The following is a 12,437-nucleotide window of genomic DNA, read 5'->3' as shown; positions in this document are numbered from 1 at the left end:
CATCCTTCACCTTTCAGAATCCGATAAAGATACCCAACGGGGCAGCTGCTTTACCTTATGGCACTGAAATTGTAATATGAGAACAGGGATAATTTTCTTCCCGTGTCCCAACAAAATATTCTAACTGTGTGTGTGTGTGTGTGTGTGTGTGTGTGTGTGTGTGTGTGAGAGAGAGAGAGAGAGAGAGAGAGAGAGAGAGAGCTGTTACAGGAGCTTGAACTCAGGGCCTGAGAACTGTCTCTTAGCTTTTTTGCTCAAGGCTGAGCACTCCACCACTTAAGCCACAGCTCCACTGGTTATATGTGAGATAGGAACTAAACTCTCTGCCCATGGACTCCGATCCATCTGTTTTTGGACTCCTGGACTACGATCCACCTGGTTTTGGCTTCTCCTATGTGGGCTGATGGGTATGGAATCTTTCAGACAGGGTGATCCTCTCAAGCTCAGCAGGGCTTAGGATAACTAGTCTACACCACTGCATACAGTATGAGCTGAGAAAGGGTTGCTCAAACTTTTCTGCCTGAGCTGGCCTTAAACTGTGATTGTCCTCTTTTCAGCTTCCCAAGTAGCTAGGATTACAGATGGGAGCTACTGGTTGGTGGGCTGTTAGGTTTGTTTTTTTTCATATATTGACTCATTTCATCTTCAGAGCAGCTTTCTGAGATAGTGTTACTTCCTTTTTCAGGAGAGAAAATTGAGGCCCTCAAAGTTAAAAGATTTGCTCAGGTTATATGGTAGAATGAGGATTTGAACTCAGATCTGCCCAGTTTCCAGGTTTTCCATAACCACCATTCTTCACAGACTTATGTGCATTTGAACTCCTGGAGATCATGTTATGATCCAGATTCTGGAGCAGTAGAGCATTTAGTATAACAAGCTCTAAAATGATAATAATGCCTTTGATCCATGGCCTACATTCAGCCCACATTTACATTGCTTCTGGTCGTACATCTTCATTTGTTGTTGATTTTGTGTGTGTGCACAGCATTGCTAATTAAAGCCATAGCCTTGCATATATTAAGCAAGCTCTCCACAACTCAGCTATATCCTCAGCCCAGAAGTGGTGATATTTTGCTAATGATGTGCTTTCTAAGCTATCTGACTACACCTTTTCCTTCATAGCTTGAACCAAATAATTTGAACCTTTTCCCACTTGGGTTCTATGAACCATCATGGATGTTTCTCTCAAGTTTCCAACTCATCTAAGCCTTGCTTTTTACTTGAACTTAAAGGATTTAAAATCAAATACAGTGGAAAATTCAGTTCTCAAATAATCAAGAGCTGCACGTGGCTAGTGGCTTGTTTTAGATAGCTAGCATTTAGACAAAAATAAAAGCATCCAAAAAAGACTCAGTGCCATCATTGTAGAAAGCTCTGTTGGGACGAATGTTGCTTGATTTCTATGATACTAAGTATTGCCTACAGCCTTCAACATGGAGACAGGGGAAGAGTACACCTACCTACAGCTGTATCTCCATGTGTCCCTGATCCTCAAGTGGATGGGCTTAAGGAGCATATACCAATTGCTCCATGGTCAAAATCTGATGGAAAAAACTGGCCAGGAGCAGCAATTGTATGGGGGGGGGGGGGAGAGAGAGGGAGGGAAGGAGAGAGAGATGGGGGATTCATGGTGTGCAACCTCCGCCTATCTCTGCAACTTCCTCTTCTGTTCCCTTAGGTACGTACACAGGTCAGGCCTCACTATGCTAAGCTCTCTTCTGCCTCAGGCCTGTGCTTGTACTATTCCCACTGCCCACAATGTGCTTTCCCACACACAGCTTCCATGTGGCTGGCTCCTTGGGATTCCTCGGGTCTTAGATCCCCTTGGAAAGGCATTGGGTGACCACCAACCAAGGCAGATCCCATTTTATATTTTTCATAACACACTATTATGTCTACTTATAGCACTTATGAATATTCAAAATTACATATTTACATGATTGTTTACTTCTTCATTGACTGTGTGTGTGTGTGTTGGTCCTGGGACTTGAATTCAGGGCCTCAGTGCTGTCCTTAGCTTTTTCACCCAAGGCTGGCCCTCTACCACGTGAGCCACAGCTCAGCTTTTGGGCTTGTGGTGGTTAATTGGAAACAAGAGTCTCATGAACTTTCCTGCCCAGGCTGGGTGCACACTAGGATCCTCAGATCTCAGCTTCCTATGTAACTAGGACTACAGGCATGAGCCACTAGCTTCTGGCTGCATTGACCCTTGCCCACTAGAGGCTAAATACCACAAGGGCAGCAAATATTTCCGGTTTTTGTCACCTCTGTACTCCCAGGGCAGTGCACAGATTAGACAAAGACTCCGTAATTACTGAACGAATGAATCAATGAACGAAGGGGCCACTTCCTGGGTCTCAACACCAAACTAAGACTTGATGGTGTGGAGTCAAAGGGTTCATTAGACACTATGTTTCCAGTCCCTGTTTATTTCTCCTAATTCTATTCCTTTAAAGAAGAGGAAGGAGCTGGAATGGAAAGAGGAGGAATTCACTGTAAATGAGTCACTAAGGTCTGCCATGGCCCACTCAGTTTAGCCATCCTGGGAATAACTGGGCTTTTGTTATTGAAAAGGCTAGGGGTCAGTTATCTTTGTTACATCCTCAACTGCTGTAGAGAAACCGCAGCTGGGAAGGCCAGATGTTCTACAGTTAGGGCCATTTATGGGGAGTTTGCCTCTGTTTCATTAGGCATGCTACCATCTCAATCCTTTAATTTGCTGGTTTTGTGTTGCAGGGAACCCACAGTGGGAAGTTGAAGCCACAAGCTTAATAGTTAACTTTTATTGTCATTGCTGAAGGAGGGAATGTTTAAAATGACATCATAAACCAGAGTTTTAGAGCCTTTCTGCAGCCCAGCCCAGAGAGAGGCAGAACTTAACATTTTGCTTGAAATGACATTAAAGAATTGCAAGCCCCATGTCATGTGCAGTGGATTGATTAATTTGGCACCATTTGACAAGTTCCTTGAGGAAAAAGAGCCCATTTTTGCTAGTTAAGGCTGCTGAACTTCGCCTGACAAGCTCAAAAAAAGGGGTGTGAGGGGGTGGGCAACAGATAAATCAGTGGATTTTAGTTTGTAGGAGTCTTTTGAAATGAATTCCTTAACTAGTCTTTTTATTTTGGCAGTATTGGGGCTTGAACTCAGGGCCTGAGTACTCTCCTTTAACTTTTTTTTTTTTTGCTCAAGATTGGCACTCTACCACATGAGCCAAAATTCCACCTCTAGCTTTTGGCTGAGTAATTAAGAGATAAGCATCTCGTGGACTTTCCTTCCCGGGTTGGCTGTGAACCGCAGACTTTAAATCACAGCCTCCGGAGTAGCTAGGATTACAGGTATGAGCAACTGGTCCTGAAACTCAAGACTCCCTGAACTAGTCTCTTACCATGGCGTTTCTGTAGATGTTAGCCAACCTCAATCAACATTGGCCATATATTGGATTCAATATTTGATACCTGAGATTTCCTTCCCTTTTCTTCTTCCCTTTCCATTTCCCTTTCCCTTGTTTTCCCTTCCTCCCCTTAAAAACAAAGAACAAATACACTGTTAAGAAAACCTACTGAGACATACTAGACATAGCTATGAAGAAGCCAAGTGGCTGTTTTCCTAATGAGTCACAATTCATTATCGGTACTACTTTGTATTCCCTAGTCCTTGTGTATTAAAGGATGTCAAAAGGTTATGTGTAAGGTTTTGCTTTGTGTTCACAAAGCAGAGGTGATAGTGTTCTCCTTTTCATAACTGAAAAATAAGGAAGTGTCTGTCTAAAGAGGGAGACATTGATTTGTTGAAGACTCGCAGGCACCTGATTGGCCTTGACTCCCAACTCGTCAAACCTGGTAATACATCATTTGATCAGTGCTACTCAAGAGTATGCTGGACACCCAACAAAGTGAACTAGGTCCCATGAAATTTCATCTAAAGTTAAAAAGCATTTTTAGCAACAGGTTTGAGTAAATTTCTCCTCACCTTTTCTATATTATTTCTTGCTTCCTGGTTTGGATCCTTTAGGGGAAAAAAACATTGCTTTTCCTGTTTTTACTGTAAAATACTTGAGAAACTTTTTGGGAAATAAGTGGGATATAAGTCAAACAATCATTTAAAAGTGGAAATAAAAATTAATTGGGCATGAAAGCCATATGCTGAGTTACTTTTTTTGAGAAAATAAAAAGGTGTGGCAAATTCCTTTTGTAAGATTTACATAATAATTTTCCAATTTATGATATTGTCCCAAGAAAGTATGGACAAATTTAAGAAGCCTACAACAATACATTGTCTAATTTTAGGTATAGATCATAAATACATAATTTGTCCACTGTAACAAGTCTGTAAAACTATACATGTTTGTATTTCCTAGAAGACTGACCCATAGCATGCCATGATCCAGGTTCATTTAGCCATGGACTATTTCACAAGTGGTACTTGAGAAAAATATTATACATAGTTTTTTATGTAGGATGACATTTTTAATACTCCCTGGAGATAGTCTGAGAACAAAGCTGGAATGTGCCAAAATCTTCAAAGCTTACAATCATCTGACGAGAGCCTGTTTCACATTTGTATTTCTAAGAAGCTACTTTTATGACTCGAACACATTGCACGGAAATCTCTGAACGCACATTTATGATATTCCTGTGGCCTTTACTATTATCCCACCTGCCATACCTTGCGGCCTCCAAAAAGCAATGAAGAAAGCCAGACAAACTCACTAGGCTGGATGGGAATTATGAGGACCTAATAGAACCTTCCTGAACGCACGTTCCATCCTCTCATTTCCGGAGAATCCCCTTGTTTGATTTGCTACCACACTGTGAGAAGTGTTCAACTTGCATTGTTTTAAGCTTCATAATGTCTAACTATGTAGTTGCATAATGTCCCTGTTTACTTCAGAAGTAAGACAGCATGCATCCCTAGTGATGTTTCCGATTATTCAGATAAATGCCTCTGGGCTATTCTCACTCTTAGGGATCTTGCCTGGGGAAGGTAAGAGATCCAGGACAATTCCAAGATCAGAAGAACCCTGGAGTGGCTGATGAGCTGCAAATAATGTTGAAATTCTTTTCCCTTTTTGTTTTCATTGAATAAAATCAGCCTGTTCATCAAAATTCCTCTTCTTAAGCCTGCTAAGTGATACCAGCACTCTAAAGAGCTACACCAACATAATTTAGTGGGCAGTTTGGAAGTGAACAGCTCGAGGTGAGCGGTGGCCTGAGAGTCACTGTGTCTGCTTTGAGAGGTGAGGAGAGCCTGAACCAGGGGACACGTGTGAGATGGGAAGGAATGGATCGGCCTAGATTTAGTCAGCTAGACTGGGGAGGCATGGGAATCTGTTTCCCTTTGCTAGCTGGGTGTGTGCTGCTTTCAATTTCCCAGCCTCTCTTGCAGCTACTTGAGACCACGTGATGAAATATAAGTGGAAGTGATGTGTATCACCTCAGGCTTGTAAGAGAATGGGTTTTCTTCCATACCAGTCTTGCTGCCCTGCCAGGTAGCTGTAGATTTTATACAACCCAAAGATAGGGTCTAGCTGGTGACAGTAAAAAAATCACTTGCAAGCTTGTTGAACAAGATTGCTGGGTCCAATCCCTGCAGTTTTCAGATCAGTTGGTAAAAAGGTACTTATATGGTGTTTTCTCATTGCTATGACACTGGTCTGTGGACCACACTTTGAGAAGCCTGTCCTGGGGTCTCAGTGGAGCCTATTGTTGGAAGGAAGCAGTGCTTCAATGGTTGCCTTGTTTGGATAGAGTACTCTGCCAGTACTGTGTTCAACCATGATCTTTGGATCTATTTGTTATAGCACCTTAGCCTATCCTAAATAATAAAGGCGAGAGGCTTGAAGCAGATACTCAGATTTGTTAGAATGTCATTTAAGACTAAATATTCCATATTTTGTACATCCATTTTCCCATCAACAGACACTCAGGATCTTCCCATCTTTTGGCTAAGGGTGACACATGTTAACGCTGACAAATACAAATATCTGAGTCTCTATTTTTGGTTTTGTTAGGTATGAGTTACTACACAGACTTAGGTGACTCTGGGCTATGAACTAATCCTGAGAATTCTGTGTACATCTTGGCTATGTGGGTCTCCTGTCAGAGTAGCCCCAAAGCAGCATCGGTCTCCCAGCCAAGGACAGAGCAGCTCTAGCCTGGCTCATGACCAACTCTATTTACAGCCCCTGCCCCACTCAGGGCTGCCATGCATATGGCTTCTGTCTGTGCTCCCAGTGTAACGGCTTGAGTTTGGCTTCAGGCTGAATTCCCTTTCTTATGTATAAGAATACCTGTGTATTAAGCTTATATCAATTCGATCATTTCAGCAGTAGAGTTTTTTTTTTAATCATGTACTTCATCTGCCAACTTGAAAATAGCAGCAGATGGAACATATAACAGTGAATAAATCAGTATCAGCAAGTCATCTACAAATCCAAGATGATACTAAGTTTGGACATTACCCTTTGTCTTTTGAGGAAAAACAAGCCCCCCGGCAAAAGCTCTTGCTTTCCATACCCATTCCCCACCAACAGCTTTTGAAACCCTTGCGTTACCTGTGGTACTGAGGCCAGTGTACTCAGGGGATGGGTTGCTGGCAGGGGATGAGGGAGGCGGCACCTCCACAGATGTAGCAGATTTTGCTGGAGAGAATGATGGCACTGGGGATGGGGTTGGGGGAGCAGCCTCTGTCAAGACAATCTCCTCTTGGACTTCTGCTATGAATAGAAAACAGTGGGTTCTTAAGACCCATATGCCAAAGAAAGTTATCTTTAAAGGACTTTGGAAATTACTTTGTAATCTGTGTCCTGTCAGCACTCCCTGTTTAAAGTCCTTGGATGGTTTCCTATTGCCATCACAGCACTGAAGACCATCCCCATAGACACACATGTCCCCTTCAAGAGGAAAAAGACAACCTGGGTTTCACGACACCGTAATGAAGCTCTTTGGAATACAGCATTAAGGAAGCACAGGGTTGGCCAGACACTGGTGGCTCACGCCTGTAATCCTAGCTACTCAGGGGGCTGAGATCTGAGGATCACAGTTCAAAGCCAGCCCAGGCAGGAAGTCTGTTAGACTCTTATCTCTAGAAAACCGGAAGTGCTGCTCCCTTTGAAAGACTGGCTTACCAGTGCTTCCTTCTCCCTTCATGGCTCGCATGAGTTCATTGGCCCGCTCCTGACAGTGCAGAGATTCCAGTAGGTAGAGTACGTAGTCATCAAACATCAAGTGAATGAGATGAAAAGATCCTGGTGAGAAAGAAAGCTCATGACATCTCCTGTGTCCCTCTCCACCTAGTCAACAGCACATGCAACTGTGTTCTCCAGGGATGTTTCGAGAATCTCACTTCTCTACTCCATTATGAATCATCTCCACATGGGCAGTGAGGTCTCTTCTCTGCTGTATTCCCGCTCAATTCTATTAATTCATTGCTCCATCCATATAACCCTCACGGAGCCATCTTCCCAAATGCTGCTGAGCTCCATACACCAACGGGCTTCCTCCTGACCCCGGGACCCCTCACTTTCCCAGTGTTTATTGATGTATTGTCACACATTTCCACTCCTTTCACAAACATGCCTCAGGTATCCATTGGCCTCTAAGTAGAACTGTGATATATCTCATGACACTCCCTCATCCTCTAAAACGTCAAAAATAAAATAATACTTATTGAGCCTTTTCTCTCTGCCATCACTCTATAGGCCATTATATATTTATTATTGTTTTTAATCCTCATTCATCAGCAGCTACCAATGTGCCTGACACAATTCAGGGAGTAAAACTGAGATTTTACACTTGCAGTAACTGAGTTATTTCCCAAATTGTTTCTGAGACTTCTTTAGCACATGGTCCTTGGAAAACATATTGAACTGGAAAAATTCTGTATTTTCATGCACTACTTTTCATTTTCAACATAAGGTACCTTCATACAAGGGGATGGGAAGGGTCATTTTTCTTTTTCTTTTTAATTTAAATTTTATTATAAGGTGATGTACAGGGAGGTTGCTGACAGTTACATAAGTAAGGCAATGAGTACATTTCTCATTTTAAAGACTTTCTTGCATGCTAGTTTCTGTGCCTTCAAAGTCTTATATCTCTGGCAGTCATCTTAAAGGGAGGATATTTCTATTCCTATTCTTCTCATCTCTTCTCCCTCTCTCATCCTTTGAAATGTCAAAAATAAAATGATATTGTTTTAGCCTCTGCTCTCTGCTCTCACTCTGTTAGCCACTGGAGGTTTATTATTGTTTTTAATCCTCATCATAACTTGTGAGCTAACAAGGATCTTCTTTGACAAAGGAAGAACTTGGGGCTTAGAGAGGCCATGTCACTGGTCAAAGTCACTGAGTTGTTAAGTGGCATGACCAGGCTTTGAACTGAAGACTGTTCCTGACGTTCCTCGCAGCTATTATGCAATCAAATGGTCCCAGCCGGAGGGATGACGCCAACATTGCAGAAGAAGGACAGTGAGGAAAAGGACATTGTAGAGGCTTGGTAAATGGCAGCGATGGCTACTATTCCAAGAACCACAAAATGAATGGTTTGTAGCATCAAAGAAGTCAAAAGACAGCAGTAAGTACTTAAAAAGAAAAGGTATCCATGACAAAGAAATCATTTGCTAGGGTTGTGGTTATAAGCAACATGGATAGAAAGAAACAACTATGAAATGCTAAATAAGAACAGAACACCCTAGAAGATTAAAAAAATAGCTTGAGGCTAATTAGTATAGGCAGATATCTTGCAAATTGTCTACACACTCAACCTTATCCCCTCATTTGCAATCAGCCTTTGAACAAATGCTTACAGAGCTATTGTCACCTGTTGGTCATTGTTCTGTGTATTGAGTATGAAGGATGCAATGAGCTCAGGCCCTGACTTCACAGCAGCTAGTGTCCTTAGTGAATGGAAATCCATCACTAAGGTTATTGGGCAATAAGTAGCTCTGTGCCAGCGTGTCATGGCCACAGGGGCAGTGCCAAGTAGAAGAAAGGAAAATAAAAGGCAGATACAGAAAGATTGGTGAGAGAGAAAGAGGGGGGGAGAGAGAAGGGAGACAGAGAAAGAGAGAGAGAGAGAGAGAGAGAGAGAGAGAGAGAGAGAGAGAGAGAGAGAGAGGCCATCATTCTCTGCTTTATTTCTGTCTTTAGCATTGTTACCATCTACCAAACTATGCATTTAACATTTAAAAAAATTTTATTGTATGCCTTCCTCCACCAGACTGTACTCTCCACATGCAGGGATTTTTATCTGCCTTGTCCCCTGTTCTCTAATAAGCGGTGCCAGACACCCAGTAGAAGCTCAGTCAACATTTGTCAGAGGTGTGAGTCAAATGAGCAAGTATTGACTAACTCTACCACATGTACTGGGTGAAGTTCTTTGAATTTTCCAACAGTATTATGAAGAAGGTATTATCATTTTCAGTTAATAAAACTGGCTAAGTGAAGGCTCAGGGGTTTGAAATAACTTTCTTAAAAAGTTACAGAGCCTGTGATCATTAGATCCTGTGAAGCAAAAAGAGATCAGGATAAAGACTACAGGGACTTTTCCTGTTGTGATACGGTAATCTAGTTGGCTAGGTTTTATAGCATCTAACAATGTCCTTCTTCCTATGAAAATTTTTGAACATTTATGGAGAAGTAGAGAATTTTAAAATGAACATCTCTACACTTGCCATCTGGCTTTATAATATCTTAACATGCCACTTCATTTCAATCAGATATTTTAATTGAAATGATGAAACCATCCTGTGCTGTCTTCCTTAACCCTTAAGTCCACCCTGAGTAATCATTGTCCTGAGCTTGTAATTGATTGGTCACATACATTTTATATTCTCACCACAGTTATTTATAGAGCCACAAATAATATATGGCATTGTTTTCTAACTGGATGGAAATGGCATAATAGTTTACACAGCATTCTGAAACTTGTTTTTGGCATCTTGATGTGTTTTAGATCCACCTATATGGACTCATAGTTTAGCTCTAGTTTAATAGACACTCACTGAATAGATCACATTTTATCCATTCTCCTGTTTACAAAATATAGGTTGTAGGCACAAGGAGCCATTGGAAAGTGGCTGCAATGAATATTAAAAAAAATCTGTTTCCTTGGGTCTAGGACTAAAACTAGAGTTGATGGGTCCAAGGGAACTTGTATCTTTTGTCTTACGAAGATAGTGCCAGATTGCTCACCAAAGTGGTTGATGCTTTTACCAGTATTGTATAACATTAAATGCTTGACAGTTGAAAGTATATCCAATACTGTCATCCTAATTTACTCTAATCACTCATCTTTTCATATGATTGCTGTCCATTCAGAATTCCTCTTTTGTGAACTGTTATTGCTTACTCTTACTCGTTTCTCATTTTTCTCCCAGTATCACCCCCCCTTGGTGATACTGGGATTCAAACTCAGATCTCTGGGTTGGCTAGGCAGGTGCTCTATCACTTTCGCCAGACTCCCAGTCATTGGAGTTACAGTCTTTTAAATACTCCAGTCATTGATGGTATTTGGTTTATTGTGTATCCTGTATTTTAACCCTTTGATACTCATATGTGTTGCAAAATCCATTCTCCCTAACTGTGGCTTTTATATTTTAGCTTTATTTATGATATACTTGCTAGGCAGAAATTTAAAATCTGAATGTTATCATCCCTAGGATAGTTGCAGTTCCACGAACTGAGTTGGTACAAGGAGAAAACTTAAGTTGCAAATGACAAATTGAGCAATAGCAGAATGGGCACATTATTTGGAAATCGAGAATAACAAGGAAATGAGCTAGCAGAGTAGGGGTGATTAACCTTGCCCATCACTGCTAGAGTGCCACACTGATTACTGAATAATAAACTTGCCTGCTAGTAAGCAACTCCTATACCTTGCTCTTTGTTACATCTATAATGTGTTTACTAGTTTACTTTGGCTTTTCCATATGTATTTTAAGAGATTATCAAAATCAAAGAGAAAAAGAATCCTAAAATTTAGGCTGACATTTCATTGAATTTATAAGTTAACATGAAGAGAATTAACATCTTTTTGAGGTCGAATTTTTTTTCCAAACATGAGCATGAAGTATTAAATTGCCTTTACTTTTCCTCCCTGAAGATCTTAAAATAATTTTTGATAGAATTATTTCTTGATATCTTTTAGTCTAAGTTGCTATTCTGAATGGTTTTTGTGAACCTAGCTTGTAAATTATCTTTCCTTTATCATCAATCATAAATAGAAAATCATCTATGTATAGACAATTTTGTGTTTTCTTATTGATTGGCTAAGATCTCTAGTGCCTGTTTATTTATTAAATAGTATTAAAAGGAATTTCTGTTTTTTCATGACTTAAATGGGATACATCCTAAAATTTTACCATTTAATATGATGCATATTGCAGAGTTTTGGATATTCTTTAATACTAAATAAATCCTCTTCTATTCCTAGTTTGCCAAGAGTTTTCTTAAAAATTATACTTAAGAGCCAGGTGCCGGTAGCTCACACCTGTAATCCTAGCTGAGATCTGAGGTTCAAAGCCAGCCCGGGCAGGAAAGTCCATGAGAATCTCTCCAATAAACCACTAGAAAACTGTAAGTGGCTCTGTGGCTCAAGCGGTAGAGCGCTTGCCTTGAGCTGAAGAATGCAGGAATAGCGCCCAAGCCCAGAGTTCAAGCTCAGTAACCAACCAAAAAAAAAAAAAAAAATCATACTTAAGAGCTAAATGGCAATCAAATATTTTTCTTCTGTATCTAGAGAGATGATCATATTTTCCTTTATTAATTTACTATGTCAATTAGCAGCTTTTCAGATCTTGAATCATATTTGAATTTTTTAGCATAGACCTGTTGATCATGATTTTTGTTTTTTTTTTTTGTTTGTTTGTTTTTTGGGTCCAGTAGTGGGGCCTGAACTCTGGGCCTGGGCGCTGTCCCTTAGCTCTTCAGCTCAAGGCTAGCGCTCTACCACTTGAGCCACAGCGCCACTTCCAGCTTTTCTCTTTTTGCTTATGTGGTGCTGAGGAATCGAACCCAGGGCCTCAGGCATGCAAGGCAAGTGCTCTACCACTGAGCCACCTTTCCAGCCCCTGTTTATCATGATTTTTAAAAGTTGGCACTGTCTTTTATTTTAAAACATTGCTAGTATTTTACTTCGAAACTTTCATCCATCAAAAAAACATATGGTTCAGTCACAGTTTTGTTCCTCTCTGTTCTTGTCAGTATTGAAATTGAGACTAGCTACATAAAGAAGGATGAGACAAGAATGATTGCTTTCATTCTTCATTATTATTCTCTTAGATCCTAACTTTTCACATTTTCATGTTTCTTTTCAAAAACTAAGAATTATGTTTCTTGTAAGTTTAAGAAAGTGTACCTGTAAAAATATTTTTATCTAGTGTTTCTTGAGGGAAGAGATTTTTTCATTTACTGTGATTATTAATTTTTGCTGCCATTATAT

At 40.5% G+C, this 12,437-nt stretch overlaps 1 protein-coding gene across 2 annotated transcripts in view; it reads right to left on the bottom strand.

Annotated features, from left to right (window-relative positions):
* Positions 1-12,437, bottom strand: part of Rfx4 (regulatory factor X4) — a 142,135-nt gene that overhangs the window by 17,588 nt on the left and 112,110 nt on the right. For both annotated transcript variants that reach the window (XM_042693237.1, XM_042693238.1), the window contains 2 exons: positions 7,127-7,246; positions 6,554-6,715 (listed from right to left, as the gene is read on the bottom strand). In XM_042693237.1, coding sequence (XP_042549171.1) covers positions 6,554-6,715; positions 7,127-7,246 — 282 coding nt within the window. The remainder of the gene's footprint in view (positions 1-6,553; positions 6,716-7,126; positions 7,247-12,437) is intronic.

This window comes from Dipodomys spectabilis, unplaced genomic scaffold, assembly GCF_019054845.1.
Source record: "Dipodomys spectabilis isolate Male_0828 unplaced genomic scaffold, ASM1905484v1 ptg000163l, whole genome shotgun sequence".
Taxonomy (NCBI): domain Eukaryota; kingdom Metazoa; phylum Chordata; class Mammalia; order Rodentia; family Heteromyidae; genus Dipodomys; species Dipodomys spectabilis.
This window is presented reverse-complemented; position numbering and strand designations above follow the sequence as displayed.